The 13,604-nt window shown below is 62.9% G+C and overlaps 1 protein-coding gene across 1 annotated transcript in view; it reads right to left on the reverse strand.

Annotated features, from left to right (window-relative positions):
* PER1 (period circadian regulator 1) overlaps nucleotides 1-13,494 on the reverse strand; it is a 21,463-nt gene extending 7,969 nt beyond the window's left edge. The window contains 20 exon segments of the mRNA XM_038768623.1: nucleotides 259-474; nucleotides 1,350-1,353; nucleotides 2,270-2,832; nucleotides 4,679-4,900; nucleotides 5,484-5,675; nucleotides 5,997-6,127; nucleotides 7,648-7,822; nucleotides 7,942-8,056; nucleotides 9,014-9,151; nucleotides 9,277-9,385; nucleotides 9,486-9,639; nucleotides 10,097-10,203; nucleotides 10,299-10,377; nucleotides 10,486-10,625; nucleotides 10,736-10,787; nucleotides 10,898-11,099; nucleotides 11,191-11,315; nucleotides 12,239-12,393; nucleotides 12,492-12,590; nucleotides 13,034-13,494. Of these exon segments, the coding sequence (XP_038624551.1) occupies nucleotides 259-474; nucleotides 1,350-1,353; nucleotides 2,270-2,832; nucleotides 4,679-4,900; nucleotides 5,484-5,675; nucleotides 5,997-6,127; nucleotides 7,648-7,822; nucleotides 7,942-8,056; nucleotides 9,014-9,151; nucleotides 9,277-9,385; nucleotides 9,486-9,639; nucleotides 10,097-10,203; nucleotides 10,299-10,377; nucleotides 10,486-10,625; nucleotides 10,736-10,787; nucleotides 10,898-11,099; nucleotides 11,191-11,315; nucleotides 12,239-12,393; nucleotides 12,492-12,590; nucleotides 13,034-13,278 (3,223 nt within the window). The 5' untranslated portion in view covers nucleotides 13,279-13,494.
* Between the last annotated feature and the right edge of the window lie 110 nt (nucleotides 13,495-13,604).

The following is a 13,604-nucleotide window of genomic DNA, read 5'->3' on the forward strand; positions in this document are numbered from 1 at the left end:
GCTCAATAAATGCGATTGAATGAATGAATGAATGAATGAATGAATGAATGAACGAATGACCTTCTAACTCCCAGGTTCCAGGCTCTATCCCCTAGGGAACACTGCTTCCCCAAGGGACGAGGGAGAGGGTCAGCGGGAAGGACTTCCTGACTTGAGGGAGACTTCCTGTCTCGGTCTAGGGGTCGGGGGAGCCCCAAGTTGGTACAGTGCTTTGCACATAGTAAGCGCTTAACAAATGCCATCGTTATTATTACTTACGGGTACCGCTGGCTGAGGTGCTGCGGCCCCGGGAACCGGAGCGGGAGCCGGAACCCAGGGAGCCCGAGGCGGCGGAGCCGGAGCCGGAGCCCGAGTGCGAATCTTCCTGCAGCAGCAGCTCCAGCAGGTCACTGGACCCGGAGAGGGCATCCTGATTGGACGATTCATTCACCTCTGCCTGGGGACACGGGGGGCAGGGTCAGTCTGGGGGTGGACCTTGGGCCCCACCCCAGCCTGGGCCCTCCTACCCTCGCCTGGACCCCAGCGGGGGAGACCTCAATCAATCAATCAATCGTATTTACTGAGCGCTTACTGTGTGCAGAGCACTGTACTAAGCGCTTGGGAAGTCCAAGTTGGCAACATATAGAGACGGTCCCTACCCAACCGTGGGCTCACAGTCTAAAAATGTGGGGTTCATGCTGTATGACCTTGGACAAGTCATTTCACTTCTCTGGGCCGCAGTCACCTCATCTGTAAAAATGGGGATGAAGGCGGTGAAGCCCGTGTGGGACAGGGACTGCGTCCCATCCGAATAGCTTGTATCTCCCCAGCGCTTAGTACAGTGCCTGGCCCATAGTACATGCTCACATGCTATTTTAAAAAATAGGGGTGGGTGACGTGGGGTTCAGAGAAGAGAGAGTGGGCCCGGATGATATCCCCGAAGGGGGCTGCAGGGAGATGCCTCGGTTCAATAATGGGCTGGCCTTGAATAATAATAATAATAATAATAATAATGATGATAATGATGGCATTTATTAAGCACTTACTATGTGCAAAGCAATCAATCAGTCGTATTTATTGATTGATTGATTAAAGCACTGTTCTAAGCGCTGGGGAGTTTACAAGGTGATCAGGTTGTCCCACGGGGGGCTCACAGTCTTAATCCCCATTTTACAGATGAGGTCACTAAAAGGGGGAGGCGGAGAACAAAACCAATCATACCAATAAAATAAAATAAAATAAAATAAAATAAAATAAAATAAAATAAAATAAAACAAAATAAAATAAAAGTGGAGGCGGGAAGAGGAGTGGACAGAAACGGAGAGGGTCTGGGGTGGGGGGGTGGAAACCAAGAGAGGAAGAGGGGATACAGGGCTGGCGATGAAGAGGCTGGGCCTCAGCCAATCAATAATAACGACAGTAATAACTGTGGTATTTGTTAAGCACTTACTACGTGCCAGGCACTGTACTAAGTGCTGGGATGGGTGCAAGATAACCGGGTCGGATGCGGTCGCTGTCCCACATGGGGCTCACAGTCTATTCTATTTATTTTATTTTGTCAGTGTGTTTGGTTTTGTTCTCCGTCTCCCCCTTCTAGACTGTGAGCCCGCTGTTGGGTAGGGACTGTCTCTATGTGTTGCCAACTTGTACTTCCCAAGCGCTTAGTACAGCGCTCTGCACACAGTAAGCGCTCAATAAATACAATTGATCGATTGATTAGTTAACCCCCATTTTACAGATGAAGAAACTGAGGCACAGAGAAGTGAAGTGGCTCGCCCCAGGTCACTCAGCAGATGAGCGGCAGAGCCGGGGTTACAACCCAGGCCCTCTGCCTCTCAGGCCCTTGACTGAGAGTCAGTGGTGGCTCCGTGGAAAAGAGCCCGGGCTTTGGAGCCAGAGGTCACGGGTTCAAATCCCGGCTCCGCCACTTGTCAGCTGTGTGACTTTGGGCGAGTCACTTCTCTGGGCCTCAGTTCCCTCATCTGTAAAATGGGGATGAAGACTGTGAGCCCCACGCAGGACAACCTCATGACCTGGTATCTCCCCAGCGCTTAGAACAGTGCTTTGCACGTAGTAAGAGCTTAATAAACGTCATTATTATTATTATTTACTGAGCGCTTGCTACGTGCAGGGCGCCATGCTAGGCACCATACCGGGGTCAACCCTTCCGATCGAGGAGCCAGAGAGAGGAGACGCTCACCATCCCGGCCCCGCACTCCTCTCCATCCTCCTCCTCCTCCTCTTCCTCCTCCTCCTCCTCGTCCGCCCCCCGCCTTGGGGTGTCCCCGGCCCCGCCGCCGCCGCCGGGGCCCCCCGGCCCCCCGTCGGCCCGGGGCGGCTCCTCCAGCTGCAGCAGGTTCAGCTGGAGCGGGGAGCTGCAGCGCGAGTCGAACAGGGGCGAGGTGGGGCGGGCCGAGGGGGGGCTGGCCGGCGGGGGGGGCGAGGGCGATCCCGAACCCGGGGCCGGCGGGGCCAGGGGGACGCCGAAGGGGTACCCCGAGACGGGGGGCGGCGGCGGCGGCGGTGGCAGCAGGTAGTTCGGGAGGACCAGGGCCACCATGGGGGTCACCAGTGGAGAGGGGAAGGGCGGGGGGGCGGGCGGAGGGGGTCCACCGGCCCGGGGGTGGTAAACGGGAAGCGGGTAGGTGGGCAGCAGGGCGGGAAAGGGCAGGGCGGGGGCCGGGGGGCCGGGCGACGTGGGCCAGGGCGAGGCGGGAGAAGGCGGCGAGGGCCGGGGGGCGGCGGCGGCGGCGTTGGGCCCGGCGGCCTGGAGGGGCCGGGGCCGCTTGGCCTTGGATCGCCCTTGCCGCCGGCCCGGGTGGTGGTGGGGGCCCAACCGGCCGCCCCTCCGGCCTGTGGGGGGGAAACAGAGGCAGGTTAGTGAGGCTCTCCCGGCTGCCACAGTCACTGCCGGTGACGTGGCCCCCCCGCCGGCCTCCTGCTCGACCCCCCTCCCCCCAGGGGAGCCAGACCACGGCTGGGCAGGGGGCACGGTGACCGCGTGAGGCAGGGAGGAGGAGGGGAAAGGCGGACAAGAGGAGAGGGGAGAGAGGGGTACAAGGGGAGAACGCGGTGTGGCGGGGTGGAAAGAGGCAGAAAAGGGCTGAGAGGCTGTAATCCCGGCTCTGCCACTCGTCTGCTGGGTGACCTGGGGCGAGCCACTTCACTTCTCCGTGCGCCTCTGTGCCTGGCACCCACCGCTGATACGGCTGCCGCTTTCACCGGTCCGGTGGCGCGGCTTAGGCTCCGGAGGGTCCCAGGGTGGGGCCTGACCGGCCGGATTCCTCAGTCCTTGGATCCTTTCTCTTGGGGACCGCTTCTCCTCCTCTTCCTCTCTCTCCCGGGCCGCTCGCGGGAAGCGTCCCAGGCGGTCGGACGCGTTCGCTTGGGCCGCTCAGGGCGTGAAGGGTTGAGCTTCGCGCCCCGTCCCTCCGGCTGAAGGGGTGCCCGGAGAAGTTGGCCTCCACCTCTTCTCCAGCGGCCCTGGCAGAGACGTTCCGTTCCAGCCCCGCACCTGGGATCGGGCTGACGAGGAGGAGGAGGAGGAGGATGTCCGAGAGATGCGTGAGGGAGGGTCACCGAATCCAGCCTCCTGCCTCAGAGCGAGGGCGGTGCCCCTCCGGCTCAAAGCGGGGCTCCCGGGGTGCCGTCCTTGCTGGTCCCCTTCCACCTTCTGCCCCAGTCTTGACCCCCCCGGTTGTCTTCTGGCTTGAGAGAAGCCACGATGAGGCGGAGCCGGTCAGAGCTCACTCTGGTCCGCTGATCCTTTCTTCTGGGCCCCCGATGGTTACGGGGTCACCGCCTCGCCCCGGCACCGAATCGCGCCCCACGGGGTCGGCCCCGTCTCTCCGGAGGTCACGGGTGACGGTCCCCTCTCAAGTGCCGCTCTGTGGCCGAGCCGTCCGAGCCTCATCCGTTCCAGAACCTTCCACCCCAACGTCCACAGGCCGTTTGTGGGCGGGTGGGGAGCGCAGCCCCCGGGGAGCCAACGTGCTGCTGACCCTTGTCTCCGAGGTCAATCCGTCCCGTCCCCTGCCCCCGAGGCTCCCGGTTCCCCGGCCCACACTGGTAGCGTGCTGAGGGAACCTCTCGGGGACGGAGCTGCGTCCCCTCCGAGTGGCTCGTGTCGGCCCACCCGACCGGCTCCGAGAAAGCTCCGACCCATTCTCGGCCATAAAGCCACTGGGCCAACGAGACCACTCACCGGGTGCCGAGGGATCAATCATCATCATCATCACCAATCGTATTTATTGAGCGCTTACTATGTGCAGAGCACTGTACTAAGCGCTTGGGAAGTACAAATTGGCAACATATAGAGACAGTCCCTACCCAATCAGTAGTATTTACTGAGCGCTTACTGTGTGCACAGCACTGTACTAAGCGCTTGGGAAGTCCAAATCGGCAACATATAGAGACGGTCCCTACCCAACAGCTGGCTCCCAGTCTAGAAGCGGGAGACAGGAGCAGACGGAGGGAGCCACGGAATCTCCCTCGAGCCAACGAGATGGGCCCAGGGAATGTATCTGTTTATTGTTCTACCGTCCTCTCCCACTTAGTCCAGTGCTTTGCACACAGTAAATGCTCAACAAACACGGTTGAATGAATGAGTGAAATGAGGTGGGGTTTCCCCTCTCCCACCGCGGCCAGATCGGAAGAGCGGAGGAGCTGGGGCCGGGAAGAGAGAAGGGAGGGTGGCTACCTGGCTGGGCCGGCGGGCTGGGCAGCCCGGACTCTCGATCCAAAACGCGCAGGCGGCTGAGGTCTCGGAAGCGGGTCAGGAACGCCTGCTCCTCCTGTTGCGTGTGCAGGGACAACACCTCTTTGGTCAGTCCCACGCTCCGGTAAGGGTCCGGGGTCAGCGCGGGGCCGGGCTCGGGCGCCGGGCCGCCGCCGCCGGCCGCCTCCTCCAGCATGACGATATCTGCGGGGTGGGGGCAGAGGGAGCGGCGGGGTGAAGGTCGGGGCCGGGGAGATGCGAAAGCCAAAACGGGGTCCTCGAACCCCCCTCCTGATCTGTCTGGCTCCGGCTCTCGGCCCGTTTGTTTCGACGAACCGGCCTCCCGCTCTCCAGTCTCTTGGCATCTCCCGCCCGCCCACGGTGATGCCAGGAAGCAGCAGAAGCCCCCCGGGCTCCCTCCCCGCCGGCCGCGTCACGGATCGATCGCCTCGCACGGGGTTGGGGAGGCCACTGAAGGAGGGAAGGGCGGTGGGTTACGGAGGAGGACGGGAGAGAACCGGAGAGATGGGGGACAGTGGGGCGGCGGAGGAAAGATCGTAAGAAGGGGGAAAAGGAGTCAGGGCGGGGATCACCTGGGGAGGGCAAGGAGGGGACGGAGAGAGAGAAAAGGATTTTTCAGATGATGGGAGGATCGCAGGGGGCTGGGGTCAAAGCTGTGGAGCGGTAGGGACCCCGGGGTGTGGGAAGATGACGGGTCACCCCCTGAAACTCCAGCTCCAGGCGGGACCCCCGCCTGCCGCCCCGCTCCCCCGGCCCCCTCCCATACCCGACTCCGGGGGCTTCTTGTCTCCCACATGGACGATGGTGGAGCTGAAGCTACACTGACTGGTGATGGACACCACACTCTCCGCCTTATTGGGCAGCGCGAGCGGGGTCAGCGGCCCCCCCACCACCGGCTCCTTCCGCAGGGGCGGCCTTGGGACACCCGCCCGGGGCCGGGAGGGCTCGTCGGACGGATCTGTGCGGAGAGACAAGCGCCGGTTACGGGGGTGGGGGGCGGGCACTGGTGGGGGCCGCCGCCTAGAGCCCACCGGGCCGGCCACAGCGGCCAAGGGCCAAAATGGCGGGCGGGAGCCGAGGGAACGGCCGGGGCCGCGGTTGAAGGAGAGATGGAGGCGAGGCGAGCGGAGTAGCTGGAAAGAGGAGGAGGAGGAGATGGAGGGGGAAGGAAAGTGGAGAAGGGAGGCTCCCCAGGGAAGAAGGAAGGAAGGAAGGAAGCGGTAAGGGGGTTGGGGGCTACTGGAAGAGGGGACGGGAGGGACCGGGGTCGGTCAGTTACCTTTTCTGGGCCCCACGGCCGGGTCCTCTCCGGCCTTCTGCTTGTCGTCGTCGGAGGCGGACGAGGCGGTGTAGGAAGAGGAGCCGCATTTCCGCTTCACGGTGCTGGGAACGCTGCAGCTCTCCAGGTACCTGGCGGTTATGGAGGGGTGGGAGGGGAGGACGAGGAGAGGAAGGTCCAGCCAAGCCTCCAGAGTTAGAGTTGTTTATTTATTTTACTATTTATTTATTTATTTTACTTGTATGTATCTATTCTGTTTATTTTATTTTGTTAGTATGTTTGGTTTTGTTCTCTGTCTCCCCCTTTTAGACTGTGAGCCCGCTGTTGGGTAGGGACTGTCTCTATATGTTGCCAACTTGTACTTCCCAAGCGCTTAATACAGTGCTGTGCACATAGTAAGTGCTCAATAAATACGATTGATGATGATGATGATATGTTGCCAACTTGTACTTCCCAAGCGCTTAGTACAGTGCTCTGCACACAGTAAGCGCTCAATAAATACGATTGATGACAATGATGGTGGGTTCTGGTCCCCAGGGTATCATTCACTTATTCATTCAGTCAGTCAATCAATCGTATTTATTAAGTGCTTACTGTGCGCAGAGCACTGTATTAAATGCTTGGGAAAGTACAACACGGCAATAAACAGTGACATTCCCTGCCCACAATGAGCAGAGCCTTCGAGCCCTCTTCCTTACTGTGGCATTCGCTGAGCGCTCACTACGCGTCAGGCACTGTACTAAGTGCTGGGGTGGATACAAGCAAATCAGGTTGGACGCAGTCCCTGTCCCCGAAGAGGCTCACAGTCTTCATCCCCATTTTCCAGATGCGGTGAATGAGGCCCGGAGAAGTGAAGTGACTTGCTGTATTGTACTTTCCCAAGGGCTGCTCGGCACACACTAAGCACTTAGTAAATGTGATTGACCGAATGAACGGAAGGCCACACAGCAGACAAGTCAGGGAGCCGGGATCAAAACCCATGACCTCCACATTCCTGGGCCTGGACTCTATCATCATCATCATCAATCGTATTTATTGAGCACTTACTATGTGCAGAGCACTGTACTAAGCGCTTGGGAAGTACAAATTGGCAACATATATCGGCTACACACCCTGCTGCTTCAGACAAGGACCCCCCCCGGCTCTTCTCCAACCCCCCAAATCGGGCCGCTCCCAGGGCCTCATCTGCCGAGTCCCAGCTGATCGACTCCAAGAGGGTTCCGGCGGTTCATTAGCGGAGTTCACCGGCTCTGAAATGGGGCCGGACCTTCCCTCTCATCATCATCATCATCAATCGTATTTATTGAGCGCTTACTATGTGCAGAGCACTGTACTAAACGCTTGGGAAGTACAAATTGGCAACATACAGAGACAGTCCCTACCCAACAGTGGGCTCACAGTCTAAAAGGGGGAGACAGAGAACAAAACCAAACATACTAACAAAATAAAAGAAATAGAATAGATATGTACAAATAAATAAACGCACTAATGCCCTTAGCGAATCTGGGGCCGCCGTGTTAGTGATTGTGTGTACACACAAACACACACACCCCCTTCCTCCTCCCCAAAGGCTGAAGGAGACGGTGCCCACCGACGGGGTGGAGCCAAAAGGATGGGGTGCCTGGAGCGGGCAGCCACAGGTCCAGCTTACCTGATGATGCCATCCAGGCAATTGATCTGTTGGTAGGAGCAGTTCGATGGTTCTTTCCGGCCCGAGTCCTCCGGGCCCGGGGTGACCACGGAGGGAGGGCTGGGGGTGCGGCCGGGGCCGGCGGCTGAGCCTGGGGGATGGTCTGGGAGGGAACCGGGCTTGATGGCATCTGGGACTGGGAAAGAGGGAAGAATTTGGGGGAGAGGAAGTGAGGCCTTCCCCTACACCTCCCACCCTCCCCTCCCTTTCCACCCCCCCCCAAACACACACATGCCCCTCCAGGCAGCACCTCACCTGGGCGGGGGCGGTGGCGAGGGGGCCGGGCCCGGCGGGCTCTGGATTCGATGAATAGCTGTTGACCCTGGTGTTTCACCAAGTGGACGTCCTTACAGATCTGCTGGAATGTGAGCTGGTCGCGGGGGGGAGGAGGCGGAGGGAGGAGGTCAGGGGGAGAGAAAGAGGAGGGAGAGGTAGGGGAGAGAAGCCGGGGGGAAGGGGGAGAGGAAGAGGGTGAAGGGGGGGAGAGAGAGGGAGGGGAGAAGAGAGAGATGGAGGGGAGAGAGGGAGGGAAGAAGAGAGAGAGGGAGGGGAGAAGAGAGAGAGGGAGGGAAGAAGAGAGGGAGGGGAGAAGAGAGAGAGGAGGAGAGGGAGAGGAGGAGAGGGAGGGGAGAAGAGAGAGAGAGGGAGGGGAGAAGAGAGAGAGAGGGAGGGGAGAAGAGAGAGGGAAGGGAGGAGAGAGAGGGAAGGGAGGAGAGAGAGGGAAGGGAGGAGAGAGAGGGAAGGGAGGAGAGAGAGGGAAGGGAGGAGAGGGAGGGGAGAAGAGAGAAAGGGAGGGGAGGAGAGAGCAAGGGAGGGGAGGAGAGAGAGAGGGAGGGGAGAAGAGAGAGAGGGAGGGGAGAAGAGAGAGAGGGAGGGAAGAGGAGAGAGGGAGGGGAGAAGAGAGAGAGGAGAAGAGAGAGGAGAAGAGGGAGAGGAGAAGAGGGAGAGGAGAAGAGGGAGAGGAAAACGGAAAGAGGAAGGGGAGAAGAAAGAGAGAGGGAGGGGAGAAGAGAGAGGGAGGGAAGGAGAGGAAGGGGAGAAGAGAGAGAGGGAGGGGAGGAGAGAGAGAGAGGGAGGGGAGAAGAGAGAGAGGGAAGAAGAGAGAGAGAGGGAGGAAAGATGAGAGAGCGGGGGGGAGAAGAGAGGAGAGAAGGAGAGAGAGGGAGGAAAGATGAGAGAGAGTGGGGGGAGAAGAGAGAGAGAGGGAAGAAAGATGAGAGAGAGCGGGGGGGAGAAGAGAGAGAAGAGAGAGAGGAGAGAGCGGAGAGAGAGGGGAGAAGACCCCAGAGAGGAAACGGTCGAGGCTGGGGGGAGGTGTCTAGCTCACCGGGGCAGGAGTGCGGGGACCATCCACTTCCCCGCCACCGTTGCTGTCGCTGGAGGAGCCGGGGCTGAAGGAGGGTCCGGGGGAGGCGGCTGCGACCCCCACCCCACACGGGCCCGTGGGGCTCGTGCTGTGCACGGGCTGGGAGGGCGATGGACAGGGACCGGGGTCAGCGCCCGCGGCGGCGGCGGCGGCGGCAGCCCCTCGCGCACCCCGGCGGCCCCCCGGCGGCCCCCGCCGCGCCCTCTCCCCAGCGCCCCGCTCACCTGGAGGAGCAGCCGGTGGATCCGCTCCGACAGCTCCTGCACGCCGGGGTCCGGGGCGCGGGCCGTGGGGGGCGGGGGCGGGGCGAACACGTCCTCGTTCAGGGGGCCCCTGGAGGGTGGGGGAAGCCGGGGGGGGGGCTCGACCTCAGTCCGTCTCCCCGGCTCCTTGGCCCTCCGGCCCCCAAGCCCACTCCCGGCCCGTCACTCACGTGCGCACTTTGTGCCGGCCCAGCACGAAGGTCACCTTGCGGCTCCAGGGGTGCACGAAGCCGGCCCAGCTGGTGTCCAGAGTCAGGTAGTCTCCGTTGCGGGCGCAGAAGCGGATGGGGGAGTGGTCGAAGGGCTGGCCGGCGAGCTGGAGGACTGGGTCGAGGGGGCGCGGGGGTCGGCCGGGGGACTCGGACGCCCGCCCCCTTTGCCCCATTCCCCTGGGAGAGCCCGGGGGCAGAGGTCGGGAAGAGGAGGAGGAGGAGGTCGGGGGCAGAGGTCAGGAGGAGGGCGGGCGGGCAGACTCATCATCATCATCATCATCAATCGTATTTATTGAGCGCTTACTATGTGCAGAGCACTGTATTAAGCGCTTGGGAAGTACAAATTGGCAACATATAGAGACAGTCCCTACCCAACAGTGGGCTCACAGTCTAAAAGGGGGAGACAGAGAACAAAACCAAACATACTAACAAAGTAAAATAAATAGAATAGATATGTACAAATAGAGTAAAAAAACATGTACAAACACATATACAAATATACAGGTGCTGTGGGGAAGGGAAGGAGGTAAGGTGGGGGGGATGGAGAGGGGGACGAGGGGGAGACTCACTCTTCTTGTGGATGGCCAGCATGAGGGGCCGGTCGTCGGGGTGCAGGAACAGCAGTACGGGGGCCCCGACCAGGTCCTGGGGCAGGTAACCCAGGAGAGGGGCCGCCCTGGGGCGGAGGGGGCCGTCACCGAGGGGCTCGGGGGACCCCCCGCCGGGCCGCCTCTGCCCCGGCGCCACCCCGGCCCGGGCGCCCGGCCTCACCTCTCGTCCACGTCCTGGAACACGCAGCCGGTCGTGTGGCGGGTGGTGAAGATCCTCTTGTCTGGGGGGATCCGGGGGGCTGGACGGCGGCGGGGCGGGGGGGTCAGAGGCCGGCACCGCGCCCTCTCGGCCCGCCCCCGGCCCCCTTCCCCATCTCTCCCCGCCACCCCCGGGGCCCGGGCCGCACCCTCGTAGCCCGAGTGGACGCGCTCCGCGATGAGCAGGCAGCAGGGCTGGCCGGGGGCCCCGTCCGTCGGCCGCAGCTTCATGGCGTAGGGGGTCAGGCGGAAGGGCTGGTAGTGTGGGGCTTGGTCCGGGGGGCCGCCCCTGGGGAGATCAGGCGGCGTTGGGGGGTGGGAGGGAGAGGCCAGCGTCAGCAGCAGACCGTGCCGCGCACCCCCGCCTCACCCCCCCCAAGTCGGTGCTCCCACACGCACCTGATACGGCAATATATGGCCTTCTCTTGGGCGTAATTTAGAGGGCCTGAGGCTGAGGAGGAAGATGGAGGGAAAGAGGAGACGAGGAGAAGACCAAGTCAGTGACAACGCCCTGCTCCCCTCAGTGTGACCGTCCCCCGCCCCGCCTCCCCGGGGCCTCACCGGGAGGGGCCGCGGTCCCCCAGCGGGGCAGGCGGGAAGGGGCGGTGGAGCCGTAGAAGACGGCGACGTCCTGCGGGGCCAGGAGCTCCGAGAAGCGGGCCCCCCGCAGCCGCTCGGGCCGGCAGCGCAGCAGCGGGGCCGCCTGGTCCGACGCGTACAGGATGCGGCCCGTCAGGAAGGACACGGCCGCCGAGAACGTGTCCTGGGGGGGCGGGAGGGCCGGCGGGTCAGAGCCGGGCGCCCGGCGCGGGTCCGGGGGTGGGCGCGGGGCGGGCGGGGGGCAGGCGGCGGACCTGGTTGCTGAGGGTGTACTCGGATGAGATGCTCTCCAGCTCCTCCAGGGTGTAGCAGGAGAGGTCCGAGGCGGCGCCGGGCGGCCCGTCCTCCAGGCTCCACTGCTGGTAGTAATCCTGATTGGCTGAGGGACGGGCCGGGGGGGTGGGGGGGTGTCAACCGGGCACGGGCCCGACCCTGCCAGGAGGCCCCTCCCCATTCATTCCTTCACTCAATCGTATTTACTCCAGTGGCTACCAATCAATCTGCGCATCAGGCAGAAACTCCTCACCCTGGGCTTCCAGGCTGTCCATCCCCTGGCCCCCTCCTACCTCACCTCCCTTCTCTCCTTCTCCAGCCCAGCCCACACCCTCCGCTCCTCCGCCGCTAATCTCCTCACCGTACCTCGCTCTCGCCCGTCCCGCCATCGACCCCGGCCCCCGTCCTCCCCCGGGCCTGGAATGCCCTCCCTCTGCCCATCCGCCAAGCACGCTCTCTTCCTCCCTTCAAGGCCCTGCTGAGAGCTCACCTCCTCCAGGAGGCCTTCCCACACTGAGCCCCTTCCTTCCTCTCCCTCTCCATCCCCCCATCTTACCTCCTTCCCTTCCCCACAGCACCTGGATATATGTATATATATTTGTGCATATTTATTACTCTATTTTATTTGTACATATCTATTCTATTTATTTTATTTTGTCAGTATGTTTGGCTTTGTTCACTGTCTCCCCATTTCAGACTGTGAGCCCACTGTTGGGTAGGGACTGTCTCTCTATGTTGCCAATTTGTACTACCCAAGTGCTTAGTACAGAGCTCTGCACATAGTAAGCGCTCAATAAATATGATTGATGATGATGATTTACTGGGCGCTTTCCGCGCGGAGAGTCCAATAAAACAATAAACAGGCACGTTCCCTGCCCAGGCCCCACCAGTCGGATGTGGGCGGCGGAGGTGAGCGGCTCTGGGAGAGGGGGCTGGAGGAGGTGTGGGGGTCCCTCTCCCTCCTCCCGGCCTGCCCCGCCGCCCACTCAATCAATCAATCAATCAATCAATCACTCCCCTCCCGCTCACCCTGGACTTGCTTGACGCAGGACAGAGCGTACTGCAGGGTGGCCAGCGTCCCCGAGCGGCCCGTTCCCCGCCGCTCGCCGGGCAGCCGCTGCTTCAGCTCCTTCAGGGCCTTCATCAGCTCCTTCTGCGTCTTCACCCGGGCCGACTGCTCGCTGCTGCGGGGGGACGGGACACCGGGGGCCGGGGTTCAGCGTCGTCCCCCCCCCCGCCCCGCCCCCCGGCCGGGCTCCCCCATCCCCCCGGGTCCCCTCACCTGCAGCCGCTGGTGGACGGGTTGTCCTGCTCGGAGCTGGCGCTGAGGAGGCTGTAGGCGGCCGAGCTGCTGGGCGGGGATGGGCTCTGGGAGTTGGTGCTGGGGCGGGACGGGGCCGGAGGAAGGGTCAGCACCCCCTTACACATAACCCCCACACCCCCGCCCCCGGTTCGACCCCTCCCCGGGACACTCACTCCCCTGCCAGGCTGTTCCAAAACACGATTCCAGCCCGGCCCCCGCCCTCCCCAGCTCCCCGAGGACCCAGGCCGCTCCCCCTCCGGCTCCCCCCAATCCTGGCCGCTCCCTCCCCCGTTCCCCCATCCCCGAGGCCCAGGCTGTTCCCCGTCCAGCCCCCTGCTCCCCCCTACCTTGGGACCCCGGGCGGCTCCCACTCCAGCCCAGGACACCCCCTCCCCAGCTCCGACCAAACCTGGGGACCAACGGGCCGCCGTCCCGCCAGGCCGTCCCCCCCAGCACCCCGTCCCCTCCCCACCGGTGGGACTTTTCGCCCTGCCCCGGCCTTCCCCCGGCCCCCGCCCCACCTCTTGCTGCTGCCCGTGGAGCGGAGCAGGGCCGAGTCCTTGCCGTGGCCGGACGAGGAGCTGTGGGAGCTGCGCTGGGAGGCCCCGCGGGACTCCCGCCCGTTGGACTCGTTGCCGCTGGACCCGTTGCTGTTGGCGTCCGTGTCGTCGGCCGACCCGGGGCCGGGCGGCCGGACGCCTTCGAAGCGCTCCCCGGGGCCGGGGCCCGGCCCCGCCGGCCCTCCGGCCAGAGTTCCTCCGCTCATGTCTGGGACGCCGGGGGACACCTGAAGGGGCGACACGGGGGGCACGGTGACCGACTGAGGGCCTCCCGGTCGGCCTCGGCGACCCGGATTCGCTTCCGGAGCCAGGCCCCGCCTCGTCTCCCTTCAAAGCCCCTTTCCCTCAAATGACCGCTCCCCCGCCACCGGGCACCGGGGTGCCCAGCCCCGGCCGGGGACGCCTTCCACCCTGGCAGGCATCCCGGGGCCTAGGCCGGAGAGGGAAGCCGGTGGCGGGTCGGTGGGTCCCCGGATGTCCCCCTCCCCTCCCATGGCACATGTGGTAGACGCCCCGACCGCATGCTTCCTCC

This window comes from Tachyglossus aculeatus, chromosome Y4, assembly GCF_015852505.1.
Source record: "Tachyglossus aculeatus isolate mTacAcu1 chromosome Y4, mTacAcu1.pri, whole genome shotgun sequence".
In the NCBI taxonomy this organism is placed as follows: Eukaryota; Metazoa; Chordata; class Mammalia; order Monotremata; family Tachyglossidae; genus Tachyglossus; species Tachyglossus aculeatus.